General features: G+C 47.7%; 1 protein-coding gene across 8 annotated transcripts in view; it reads left to right on the top strand.

Annotated features, from left to right (window-relative positions):
• Positions 1-13,312, top strand: part of LOC133966325 (girdin-like) — a 57,384-nt gene extending 44,072 nt beyond the window's left edge. Inside the window, exons 25-38 of one of the 8 annotated variants that reach the window (XM_062401211.1) lie at positions 141-284; positions 700-886; positions 1,422-1,567; positions 1,663-1,755; positions 2,779-2,981; positions 3,374-3,421; positions 4,868-4,945; positions 6,568-6,804; positions 6,970-7,020; positions 8,505-8,597; positions 8,868-9,148; positions 9,354-9,807; positions 11,429-11,545; positions 12,170-13,312. In XM_062401211.1, the coding sequence (XP_062257195.1) occupies positions 141-284; positions 700-886; positions 1,422-1,567; positions 1,663-1,755; positions 2,779-2,981; positions 3,374-3,421; positions 4,868-4,945; positions 6,568-6,804; positions 6,970-7,020; positions 8,505-8,597; positions 8,868-9,148; positions 9,354-9,807; positions 11,429-11,478 (2,065 nt within the window). In that variant the 3' untranslated portion in view covers positions 11,479-11,545; positions 12,170-13,312. Of the gene's footprint in view, positions 1-140; positions 285-699; positions 887-1,421; positions 1,568-1,662; positions 1,756-2,778; positions 2,982-3,373; positions 3,422-4,867; positions 4,946-6,567; positions 6,805-6,969; positions 7,021-8,504; positions 8,598-8,867; positions 9,149-9,353; positions 11,546-12,169 lie in introns of all 8 variants that reach the window. The other 7 variants (XM_062401215.1, XM_062401208.1, XM_062401214.1 and 4 more) reach the window with 7 other exon arrangements.
• The last annotated feature ends 260 nt before the right edge of the window (positions 13,313-13,572 follow it).

Genomic DNA, 13,572 nt, shown 5'->3' with positions numbered 1-13,572 from the left:
GGGGAAACCCTGAACAATCATTAAAATCCACCACGCTGAGGAACTAGAGGAAGCTGTACACCCCTATGATAATGAAAGTATATCTGCTGTGTGTTATTTCTTTGTGTAACAGTTTGTATTGTGTGTTTTTATGAACCCAGGTACAAGCAGCTGCTGCAGAGGAAGGGGGAGCTGGAGGAGCTGGAGAAGAACCTGAAGGAGCAGCAGGAGAAGATGGCGCTGGAGAATCAAACGCACAAAGACACAGCTGATCAATGCAAACTCCTCAGGGAGGAACACGACAGGTGGGATTAACCTGCGTCTAGATTGGAATCGTAAAAGTGTAAAAATAACAATATGACTCAATATTATACCCCATTTACACTGAAAAAAAAACAAACGCATCTCAGTGACTGTTTAGTGCTTGACCACTAAAATGTAAATGCACTATATAAACTACTATTGAAGCCAAATTATAGTAATTATATTTAAAATTATATTATTACTATAGAAGAAATAAGAACAAATATTATTTATACAATTCAGCATCAAAGTGCTTTACTATACAGCAATTAATAATATAAATAAAACAATAATAGGAAAATATAATTGAATACAAATAGGAGGTTAAGCTAAGAACAGTCAACAGGTAAAATATTTTAAATAAGTGTATAAAAATTATAAATTCTTTTATAAAGAGCACCTCTCCTCTCTCCGCAGACTTAACAGCACCCATCGTCAGCTGGTGAGGGACAATGAGAACCTGCAGCTGGACCATAAGAACACAAAGACCCAGTTGAACAGCGCCAAGCTGGACCAGACCAAGCTGGAGGCCGAGTTCTCCAAGCTGAGGGAGCAGTACCAGCAGCTGGACATCACCTCCACCAAGCTCACCAACCAGTGTGAAGTGAGGAGAGACTTCTTCTCGTCTCGTCGTGTCTCTCCTCTTTTTTTATAGACTTTTTATTTCAATGATTTCCAAACGTGTACAATAGCCACGATCAATAGGTAAACAGCTTACAAGCTTCCATGTACACTGAGTTATTCATATCCCATTTCCCTCCATCCACCCGTGCACCCAGGTAGACAAGACAACACAGAGACAGAAAGTTATCATTATTCATAAAACATTTAACAAGAGTGGCAGAAATATACATAACTTCAAATTTCAATGATGAGTCAAAAGTTTATGGTGACATTGTTCATCTCCGTTATTCTTCAAATCTAGAAATGTCTCCTCTCCTCTCCTCTCCTCTCCTCTCCTCTCCTCTCCTCTCCTCTCCTCTCCTCTCCTCTCCTCTCCTCTCCTCTCCTCTCCTCTCTTCTCCTCTCTTTAATTCTTCAAACAGCTTCTTAAGTCAACTGTGTTGTGGATGGTTTATTGTATTTGAGCCAGGTATCGTAACATCTCTTTAATGTGTGTGTCTGTGTGTGTGTGTTAGCTGTTGAGCCAGCTGAAAGGAAACCTGGAGGAGGAGAATCGTCACCTGTTGGATCAGATCCAGACTCTGATGCTTCAGAACCGCACCCTGCTGGAACAGACCATGGAGAGCAAAGACCTGTTCTACGTGGAGCAAAGACAATACATGTAAAGCACCTTGACTGTTTGTTACCCACCATTATGTTTTTTTAGATTTGTCCTATAGATCCATTTTCACTCTCGTCTCACCTCTTCTGTTTCAGAGACAAGCTAAATGAGCTGAGGAGAGCCAAGGAGAAGCTGGAGGAGAAGATCATGGACCAGTACAAGTTCTACGACCCCTCACCTCCACGCAGGTAAACAGCAACTTCATCAGGTTACACAATAAAAAAATAAGATGATGTAAAGCATCATGTCTGCTGGTTGACTCTTATCTCCGAGGGGAGGGAACAGTAGAAAACACTTTGACTGCAGTTTCAGGAAAGAGAAGCATCAAATATTAATGGTCGGCAGATCTGTTGACAGCAGGGTTTTTATCTTGAGATGCTAAAATCAAACCTGAACACACAGGAAACGGATCAGACTGTTAAAAAGCTTCCAACATCTTCATTCCTTTTTATTAACCTCTTCTCTTTGCCGCTGTGGTTCCCCCTCTCTGTCTCGCTCCCTGTCTCGCTCTCTGTCTCTGTCTCTGTCTCTGTCTCTGTCTCGCTCCCTGTCTCGCTCCCTGTCTCGCTCTCTGTCTCTGTCTCGCTCTCTGTCTCTGTCCCGCTCTCTGTCTCTGTCCCGCTCTCTGTCTCGCTCTCTTTCTCGCTCTCTGACTCGCTCTCTGTCTCGCTCCCTGTCTCGCTCTCTGTCTCTGTCTCGCTCTCTGTCTCTGTCCCGCTCTCTGTCTCGCTCCCTGTCTCGCTCCCTGTCTCGCTCCCTGTCTCGCTCCCTGTCTCGCTCCCTGTCTCGCTCCCTGTCTCCCTCTCTGTCTCACTCTCTGTCTCACTCTCTGTCTCACTCTCTGTCTCGCTCTCTGTCTCTGTCCCGCTCTCTGTCTCTGTCCCGCTCTCTGTCTCTTTCTCGCTCTCTGTCTTGCTCCCTGTCTCGCTCTCTGTCTCTGTCTCGCTCTCTGTCTCTGTCTCACTCTCTGTCTCTGTCTCGCTCTCTGTCTCGCTCTCTGACTCGCTCTCTGTCTCGCTCCCTGTCTCGCTCTCTGTCTCTGTCTCACTCTCTGTCTCTGTCTCGCTCTCTGTCTCCCTCTCTGTCTCGCTCTCTGTCTCGCTGCCTGTCTCACTCTCTGTCTCACTCTCTGTCTGGCTCTCTGTCTCACTCTCTGTCTCACTCTCTGTCTCACTCCCTGTCTCACTCCCTGTCTCGTCTCTCCCACGTAGGCGGGGCAACTGGATCACTCTGAAGATGAGGAAGCTCATAAAGCCAAAGAGCCGCGAGAGGATGCGCTCGCTCACGCTGACGCCGTCTCGTTCGGAGTACGCCGACGGCTTCCTGAGCTTCCCCCCCGACAGCCAGGACAGCTCGTCTATGGGCTCCGGCTCCAACTCGCTGGACGACACGCTCACGCAGAAGAGGAGCAGCAGTGAGTACAGAGAAAACCACATCTACACAAACACAGGACGCACAACCAAAGATTCAAAATCAGCATCGTTTCAGTTTCAAACATGAAGGAACTTTTCTGAGCATCGAGATAAATGAGACAAATCTGCTTTACAAACATTAAATACTTCAAAATAAAGTTTTGATAAAGTTGCTCGGAAGTTCCTCTTGATGCTGAATGTGGTTTCATAATAATGACCATACAAGAGAACACACGACTTGGTGAGAGAGTGAGAGTCTGATTGTGTGAGTGAGTGTGTGCGTGTGTGTGTGAGAGAGTCTGAGTGTGAGTGTGTGAGAGAGAGAGTCTGAGTGGGTCTCTCTCCCTCTAACTGCACTTTGCTTCCTTATCTCTCTCTCTCTCTCTCTGCGAAGGGAGGAGAGGGCAGCAACCCCATGCCCAAGGGCAGGGTTCCACCAATGGTATGCTGCGGATGGGAGGGGTGGGCGGGGTCTGTGACCCGAATGTCACGTCTCTCAGGGCATGTTTTCGTGAGTCCAACGTCTGTGTCTCTCGAGCGTCCTAGAGGTTACGGCTGAGCTGTGCAGTGGCACGAGGTTGACTCCAGCACCGAGCCGGTCCAGAAAGTGGACGCTCGGTGTCTGTGACATTATGTAAGGGGTCCGCTAAAGAATCCTTTTATTTTGAAAAGCTGTCAACCCGCTGATCTGTGCAGTTCACCTGTAAATGAGACAGAAACGCCCTCTAGCGTAGCAGCAGGCGATTAAATGGTGCAATGCAATGCAGCTCCCTTCCATGTTAAAGTCCAGGCTGGTCACATTCACTTGTATAGTGTTGTGTATATAAATATATATCTATAGGAGCCAATCCATAGGATAAACCAGTTTTACTTTTCACACCAGTGGGGAATCACAGATATTTACGACGAGTTTAAAACATTCCAGACATTTTGAGAATAAATTTGCAATATCATAGGAATAAAATCCTAATTTAAAGGGAAAAAAAACGCAATATTGGATAAATAATACATAAATACTGACTTTCTTAATCTTTCCCCCTTTGGCTGAATTCTCCATCATAAATAACAATAATAAAACACTTCCTCTGTGTTTCTGGGGATCGTCTGTACTCCCTGATGCTGTTCACCTGACCTTTGACCCCTTCACTCTCCTGATTGCACCGTTTAATGCTCTCCGTCTTCCGTGTGTCATCTAGGTGTGGTCGTGTTGTTGTTGTGGTTGTTAATGCGAAGTATGACACTCATGAACATTAACATGACAGTGTTTGTGTGTGGCTGATAGACTGGAAGTGTGTGTGTGTGTTTGAATAATGTGTTTACGTTATTATATTTGTTTGCATAATCTGTTTTGTAAAAAAAGAAAAGAAAAAGAAAGTCTGCCCTTATGAGTAATATGCAAGTCTGAGGTGAAGTCATTTCAATATTTAATTTATTAACATCATTATTATTATTTTCTTTTGAAATCAATTTGTATTTTATTTATTCTTAATCAATGACTGGTGCTGAAAGTAGTAGGGTTTAAAAAGTACAAGCTTATCTGAGCTTTTTTTTCAGATCCATTCATTTATACTAGAATTGTTATAATTTTTCCATTTAAGTTGTATTAAAGTGTATTTGTATAGAAATGGAATATGACAGGTGACAGTGTGTGTCAGGTTTGTGTGTGTTCTCCAGTCGAGGAGCTCAGCTCTCTCTCTGCACCCCCCCCCCCCCCGCTCTCTGTTATAAAACGTTAACCACATCCCTCTGTTCTGCCCTACTTTTTTTCTTTGTTTCTTTTTCTTTTCTTTTCCTCCACCTCCTCCGGGAATGTTCTGTCGCTCTCTCTCCACCCTGTCTGTCTGTCCGTCCTCTCTCTGTCTGTCCGTCTCTGGCTGCGCTCTGTCAGCTCTAAAAAAGCTGCCTTTCATGAGGAACAGATCCAAGGACAAAGACAAGGCCAAGGCCATCTACCGGCGCTCCATGTGTAAGACCGCCGATAGCCGCCACGCTAGCCTCCTCCCCCCCCCCCCAACCCCCCCCGCCTCCTCCTCTCCCTGTCCTCGTCACACTAGGAGAAACAAAGAGGAACGGTCACTGATCTCGCTGTGTGTCTGCAGTGTGGGGGTGTGGCATGTTTCACATTTCAAACCTCCTGCAGTCACTCATTCATCCGATGTCTCCTAGCGATGAAGTTTTATTACAGATTCAAGTTTTGTTGCATCGTAGCCTCACACTGGGTTTGGTGACATCAGTGACTCGTCCTTTTTCCTGGTAACCTCAACCCCTCCGTCTCCTCCTCCTCCTCCTCCTCCTCCTCCTCCTCCTCCTCCTCCTCCTCCTCCTCCTCCTCCGTCTGCCGCCTCCACCTCCTCCTGTAGAGTGTCTACTCTTTTATGTGCGTTCACCAGTGTCACTTTACAGAACCTTCACTTCCTGAGTGTGAAAACACAGCTTGAGGGTTAGTCTCACTGAACAAACAGCATCCTGAGTGACTTCTGTCTGTCAGTGTTTTCCTCTCTCGTAGTTCTGAGCCTCGTCTGCCAAAGCTCATGTTTCAGTTTGGTGATTGTGGGCAACTTATCGGGCAGCTCTGTCTCGTGCTCTTGTGGTTTCTTTTTGTTTTATGTAAACCGAATGAAAGGCTGTGTGTGTGTGTGTGTGTTTATGTGTGTGTGTGTGTTCAGAGAAGTGAGTGGGGGTTTGCCTTTCATGCGCCTGTGCTGTGTTCGCTCCATCTCTGATTACAGCATGACTCTTAAAAAGAAAACCCACCAACTGCCTGATCACCGCCGCTCACACTCAGCATGGAGGACTTGAAATGGAGCCTCTCTCTCTCTCTGTCTTTCTCTCTCTCTCTTTTTCTCTCTCCCTCTCTTTTTCTCTCTTTCTCTCTCTATCTCTCTCTCTCTCTCTCTCTCTCGCTCTCTGCTGCATTTCAGATCTTATTCTGCAGACATGGACTCTCTGAGACTCAGATCTTTTATGTACATGCTGCTGCTGCTCGGAGCAGCTCTGCATGCCTTCATGCTTCTCTACCATCACATCCAGCTCAGTGAACAAAGTGCATAAAGACAACGGCCTTTGAATGTGAACAACTCAATAAAGAATTAACTATCTGGCTGAGATGTTGCAGGAATAAAGAAAGAAAAACCATGTGGCTGCCATCTTTATACACTAAAGATCATATTTTATTTTATTATTTGATTATACTCTCTGCATGCACGTGCCGGGAGTTATGAAATGTTGAATGTTGCATTCTTCAAGATTAATTTATTATGACATATCAAGATAAAACCCACATATAAACTACATGAAGGCACTGAGAACAAGATGAAGCTTGGAAACCTCCCGACCTCCAGCTGAATAGATTCTTAGCCAACTGTCTGCAGGACCTAGGAAATTGTAGATTTCATTTGATCTATTTTGCATCCCCGAGTCACCATGTCCCACAAACGGGATGCAAAAGACTCGGACAGCACATTTAAGAAAATAGTTTTATTTAACTGATTCGTCAAATGGATTTCTTACAAATCATTTGGCTGCAAAAGTTTAGACTTTACTAAGGTGGCGATAAGATGTATAACTTTGATCCTCTCGTCCCTTCAGCCATGAATGACCTGCTGCAGACCATGGCGGTGGCGGGCGGCCCCGGGGCCCAGTGGGCGGGCAGTATCGAGAATCTCGACGGCGCCGAGGCCGGAGAGGGCGGCATGACGGGGAGCAGCCGGCGAGGAGGGCAGCGCATGAAGGAGCTCGCCTTCTCCACCAACGCCATCGACTGTGCGGCCCTCACCCTGCCCAGCGCGGGACGCAGCAGGGCCAAGCTGCGGCTGCAGGTCAAAGGTCAGGATGCTGCTGTTATAAGGTGTAAGAATAGATCGATTGGGATATTTAGGATGAATGTTTCCCCCTGGAAACATATAGTATAATAATGGACGTCTTCAAATTCCTCTGATGGTGGTGAAATCGTATAAAGCAGATGTAGCATCACTCTGGTCTGTGTTTCAGCAGATAACGTCTCCTGTGAGGACATTGCCTCCGACGACCCAAAGAGTCAAGGTAAGACCCGACATCAAACTGTCAAAAGAAAACCTTTTAAAACCAGGCATGTGAAAAGCTCCTAAAGAAGCAGGTCATGTCCCCGGTAGGTTTAATCTTTGGGCCACGTGCCCGCTCTTCGATTAAAACCTGATCTACAGCTGGAAAGGAGTTTTTAGTGGAGAGCAAAAGAGCGAGGGAGAGATCAGCCTCCATTGAAGGAGGATTGACTCCATTCCAGGCTTTAGGGCGTTATCCAGGGCCGTTAATCTGTTGTCAGGCAACTATCCATCGGTTCTGTGCTGCTTTGATGTCGGTGACCCAGTTGTTAAACTGCCACAAAACTACTGACACACATTCTCAGCACTGACACTGAGTCTGCACCCTGACCCCATCACCGCTCTTTCTTTTAAACTATTTATTTCATTAGTTTCAATAGGTTTTTGTTTCCATCAACTCAAACCATTAAAGCTGCATGGTCCCATCTGATCGACACACTGGTTCCACAGGCCATCGGTGGAGCATTAGTGCCGAACCCGGTGCTGCTTAGCTGATGATTTCCCAGAATGCACTTATAAAATCCAATACTGCCAGACGCATCGCTCCGGTACATCTCTGTAATGGCTGGAGGAAACTGCCCTCGACTCTCACACACCGGACATTACTTATAATGTATCAGCCATTACCTCATCAACTACAAATGGTATTATAGGCAAAGTCTTTAAACCTTCTCTATGTAACTTTAACTGGGCAACAGCGCCCCCTGCAGGCACACATGGTGATTCATACTGCACAACTGAACAGTGGAGATTACCCACGATCCCCAGCTTCCTGAACCAGAAGAGTATCTGTTTGTGAAGTGTGGTGCAGCTCTATTGAATCTAAGGACACACTGAAGCTAGATCATGTATGGGTCTGTGTGTGTATGGTATCAGGCCTGTCGGTGGATAGCAGTGCTTTGGCTCTGCCTCCTCCCCCTGTGGAGCGTTAGGTACAGAGCGCCCTGTAGCATCTGTAGTAAGGGACAACTTCTTGGCACTGAATCAGCACTGAGCCCCGGGGGTTTGATACCGATCAGTGGAGTGAAGGCTCATTTTAAAATCGTCATTTCCTCTCGACAAGTCTTTTTCCTTCCTCTCACTTTCTACTTCTACCATTTCTTCTGTTCTTACTACTGATCTCCCTCAGCCTGTTGTCCAGCCCCAGGTCTGTCAGTTCTCCTTCCCCCCTGGACTATGGCGTCCTGCTCCTCTCCGTCAGTAGCTTTGGTTTCCGACCCCTCGTGGATGCGGCCTGGCACTCGGCCACCCTCCTCGTCCCTGTGCCTGGCAGCTGCCATCTGCCGCCCCAGCAGGAGGCGGCTCCCTCAAACTGTCGCCGTGTGCCTACGTGTTACTCTTTGTGTTGCTGCATGTTGTGTAGACGATACATGGATGTGTATATACAACCTGACCGTGTGTCTATTTGTGCTTGTGCATGTGTCTTCCCTCTTATCCCTCACCCAGCCACCACCAGACCTTCCAGTCTGCATAGCAACAGGACCACCAGTAGTAATAGTAACAATAACTCCCACCTCACTTCTCCTCTAGAGGGCAAAGGTACGCACCTCCTTCCCGTAATCCCCCCCCCCCTTCCCTCCTCCATCTCTCAACCTCTCTTTCCATCCTCTTTCACTCCCTTTTGTCTTTTTCCTAAAGGTCTTTATTTATCTCTACATGGTTTAAGAAGTCACAAAAGTATTATTTGATCATTTTAAAAATACATTTCTGTTCAGTTATCTAATTCATTACTTTACATATTGGGTCAAATGTTATGCCGTAGTAAAAAAAAGGTTTAAATGGTCTAATCATGGCCTCCGGTTCCCACAGGCACGTTGAACGGCAGCCTGAGCCGCCCGCACAGCGAGAGCAGCGGCGAGTTCAGCCTGAGCTTGGACCAGGAGGTGTGGTCGAGCAGCGGCAGCAGCCCCGTCCAGCAGCCCAGCACCTCGCGCTCCTCCCACCAGAGCCCCATGCAGCTGCGCAGGTCACTGGACCCGACCGGCGCCGCAGGGAGCCCCGGACAAACCCAGGTCAGGAAGACGGGATCCCCGGCCAGCGAGGTGCTCTCCCTGCAGCAGTTCCTGGACGAGGGCATTGATCCTGCAGAGGTGAGGCCTCGAAACTTTCTGTTCCATCAAAACTTGCTCGTAAAGTAGACTGAACTCGAGATGTTCTCAGCTGTGACCAGGCCGGTTTGCAGATATTCCATTTTCAACCTCAAATTAAAATATACTTAAATATTCAACAAAAACTGTCCTTGATGGAGCTGTACGATGTTCTGATGGTGCTGTACTGTTCCTCTGTCTCCTGTAGTCTGGCAGTCAGGAGAACCTCACTGTGGACTCTCCTCGCCTCTCCACCTCCTCCGAGCACGTGCAGAAGGAACTCACTACCACAAAGAGCCGCGGCATCTTACGCTCCGCCAGCGGGAGGGCGGCTCCGGTCGGCTCCGAGCGCCCCCCCCGATCCACGGGACAGCCGGGGCGCCCCACCCTGCGGAAGGCGGAGAGCACCCGCGTCCGAGGCTCCGTCCCGATGCGCTCCAGCCTCTCCTCGCAGGGCAAAGCCACGTCCGTCTCCGAGCGCCTGGACTCCACCTCCTCCACGCTGCCCCGCGCCAGCAGCGTCATTTCCACGGCCGAGGGCTCCACGCGGCGCACCAGCATCCACGACCTGCTCTCCAAGGACAACCGGCCGCCCGTGTCGGTGGACGTCTCTCCTCCCGTCGCCTCCACCAAGGCTGGGGTACGCTCCAAGCCTACAGCCAGTGAGTACCCCCCCATCAGCTCCAACCTAAAGGCACCCCTCATCACCACCGCCCCCCTGCCCAAGTCCCTCAGCTTACCCTGCCATAGCTTGGAGGACCCCGACCTCTCCACCCTGGAGTCCTTCCTCGGCGCTTCCTTCACCATGGAGTCCGTGTTCATGGACTCCATTTTTAGCGAGTCAGGGGGCAAAAACCTCCCCTTCCTGTCTCTGAACCCCACCCTAGTCAGCAACATCAGCGGGCTGCCTCTTGCAAGTAAACCCCCACCTGCCGCACCCATCCCAAACCACGACTCCACCCAAAACCAGACCCCTCCCTGCCAATCTAACGGCCAAATGAGATCCGACCCGGCCAGTCCGGAGGCCTTTAACGGGGGCGTCGACCCCAGTCAGGAGAATAATTCGGACCAGTCCCTGAACCCAGAGGACAACCAGTCCCTGTGGTACGAGTACGGGTGTGTGTGATTGACGAGGAGGGTCCGGCTCGCTGATCCCAGTTAAAGAACTCCTCTGCATGTATTTATCAGAGCACTGTCTGTCTCTGTGTGGTGGAGTGGTTTCAATGGTGCTGACTGGTGATTGGTTTTGTTTTGCTTTTATTTTTATTTTTGTTTTTGTCACCTCCTCCTCCTTTTTTTTTTTTCTGTCCCGGACTTTGAATGTTCCTCCGTCCAACAGCCTTCATGTCCTCATCCGATCTGTGTCACTGGCTAACAACCATCGTCTGCTTTACTGGGATCTGCTCATCTTGCTGTTTAGAGCTTGAATGGAGACTCAGCCCCAAAAGGAAACCAGTTTAAAAAAAAAAAATCAAAGCATTGCATTGTGGGACAAATAATATATTCACTTGTGTTTTTTTAAATCCTAATGTTTTATGGGAGTGTTTTGTTTTGTGTGTGTGTGTTTCACTTACCTGCATGTCTTCGTTCTGTCGCAGTCATTTTGATTCCTGTGATCAAAATGATCCTCTTTTTGTTTCCTTTGAGTGTGAATTGTGGGTTTTTTTGTACATTTTGTTGTATTTTCTTTTGCATTTATTAACTGGAGACCTTTTGGACGATGGGCTTCCACCTGGTTGACTTTGTGGGCTGGTGACAAACTGATGCAGCTTCATTCTCTCAGCGGAGGATTGAGTTCAGGGACGAGTGGAGGAACAGGAGGAGAGGGATGATTATGTTTCAGGCACTTTTTGACAGAGTTACAGACACAAGGGGGCGCCAGAGCAAGTTGAGGATAGTTTGCCTCATCGTTGTGGGAATGAAGCTCCATCATTTCTTTTGGGCATCTGGAAACTTCCCGACGCACCACACCTAGAGAATGGATATTATTTGATTATGTATTTTTTGATTGACAAGATCTTGTACAGATTGTTTTTAAGTTATAATCAAAGACGAGCACTGCGTAACGTGCTGACACTTACGGAACCACCTGAGTCTGGATCCTTATTTATTTCAGCTTTTTTGTTGTTGTTGTTGTTGTTGTTTTTCACTTTGCAGTGTCCGTTCTGAAGTATGCATGATTGTATTTATCTGGGATCCGGACGTTCAGGCCGGTGCAAAGAAGATGAAAATGTTCTGCTCACTGTCCACAGCTGTAACATGAACGTTGCCTTTGTCCTACAGATGAGGAGGGCAGAAAGTCTAAGAGCAGGAGCGGGGAGCAAAGCTGCTAAACCCTGCATCCCCCCCCCACCCCCCCCACACACCCTGGTCTGTCTGGTAACATGCTGTGAGCGCGTGGTGAGTGAGCGCTGCCCGTGCGGGAGGGATAAGGGGGTTGTGGCGGTGGTGTTGGTGGTGCTGGGGTGGGGGGGGGTAGCAGCATGGTCTCGATGGGAACCTCAAACATGGTGTAACAGATGTCGTCCATCCTGCCGTGCAATTGGCTCCCCTGCTTCTCTAAGCTGCCCCCCCCCCCCCCCCCCCCCTCACTGTCCCTGTGCTGCCAAGCGCCTGCACCGAGCCTGACGGGACCCGGTCTGCATGGCATATGGGCCGTCTTCTACCACGCTGCTCCCAGGTCCCCCAGAAAGAGGAGTCCCATGACCCCCCCCCGTCCCCGTCCTCCCTGAAGTTACATGTGTCCCTCTGCTTAAGAACAGTAGTCCCATTTACCGCGTCCTCTTGCTGCATGGCTTTGGTTGTAGCGCTGACCTCCCTCCTCCCTTGCCACTGCATGTTGACCCAGGCTGGCTGCTGTCTCCTCTTGTTCGTCACTTACAATCTTAACTGAAACCGATTTCTGACTTTTAACCTTCTTCTTTCTATTTTCCTCCACCTGTCCTTTCTTCACTTTTTTCTAATCTGTGCCCTTCTCTTTCTTCTCGGACTCTTTCCGCTCCTCTTTGCTTGCCTGGGACTCAGAGAGAGAGGCGGCCTTGGATGAAGTGTGTGTCTGAAGCCTAGTAGAGTTAATCTGCTGAGACCGTCTACAGTGAGAAAAGATTGTATATCCCAGTTTTTGTTTTTTTTTAAATCGAGGACACGTCAGTAGAGAAACGTAACCTCCTGCTCTGTTTTGTTTTTCTTCCTTGAATCAAGGAAGCGGCAGAAAAGTCCTAGAAAATGTCGAGGTGTCGATTTTTTTGATTTTTTTTTTCTGAGTCTGCTGTGGCAGATCGCACTGCCACGTGTCGGACTCTGAGACGTGCACTAGTCTCTGTGGACTAAGGGTTCAAGTGCCAATGTTCACTCGACAGCCTAAAGGGCGATTTTAAAACCAGACTGATGCCTCCATGTTGGACCTTCTGTGACAGCCGGACCTTCTTCTGATATTTTAAATGAATATTGCTTTTTTTTTCTTCAAACGGGCACAAAACTCATCACTTACCGCGGATCTTACGAAACCGTTGACAGCACAAATATTTCAGACTCAATCTGCCGTCGTCCGACTGACGAATCACAATCTGCATGGAGCAATCAATCGAGCAATCAGCCAATCATCCCCCTTTCCTTTGTCCGGTCAAAGGTTTGAGTCCAGTGGGGATTTCTACTTGCCAGTATGCCAAAAGGACTGGAAGCCATGGCAGCTGTGTGATTGGCGTGTGCTGCCTGCCAATGACGGTTGTGTGATCTGAGAGACTTTTTGGGGGGGATTGTTCCAGGTCACCTATACGACAGAGAAACACCTTTCATCTTAGCTTAAATTATATATATATATATAAATATATCATACAGTAGCTCATTGATCTAATCGCACTGCATCATCTCATCTATCGCTTCCTATCCTGCTCTGAATATAGAAATAAAGAGAGTAAAAGCACACTGACAGTTCACAGACACCATCACTGTCTCTCGTGTGGACTCTGTGAAGCACCGCTCATCAATGGGACCCGACCTCTGGACTGTAGGTGACCTGTGACTCACCCGGTGCATTTACAGAACATGTGCACATTCCTGTTGCTGTGATGTTGAACGTGATGGATGAAGATGATGAGACCCAGTGTTTTTCTCCTTTTCCACTTTTACATAAACCCATTTGATGTTATTAAAACTCATCAAGACCAATGTGTGCTGTGTGTTTAATGCTCAGTCGTCCACACTGTTCCTAATGTTCCAACACGGCCAGTAAGTAACATGCAAACTATGTAGACATGAAAAAAAATGTCCTTATGAAACATTTGACAAAATATACATTTCCATTTTGTATGAAACATCTGTGCAGTATTCTGCTCATTTTAACATCTTTGAAAGAAATCCTACTGGGTTGCATCTTTGCAATGAATCACACTCTGTTTCCAGTTAATTAGGAACACCCAGTTAAAACA

Source organism: Platichthys flesus, chromosome 12, assembly GCF_949316205.1.
Source record: "Platichthys flesus chromosome 12, fPlaFle2.1, whole genome shotgun sequence".
In the NCBI taxonomy this organism is placed as follows: domain Eukaryota; kingdom Metazoa; phylum Chordata; class Actinopteri; order Pleuronectiformes; family Pleuronectidae; genus Platichthys; species Platichthys flesus.
Note: the sequence above shows the minus strand (reverse complement) of the source record. Positions and strands in the feature narration are given on the sequence as shown.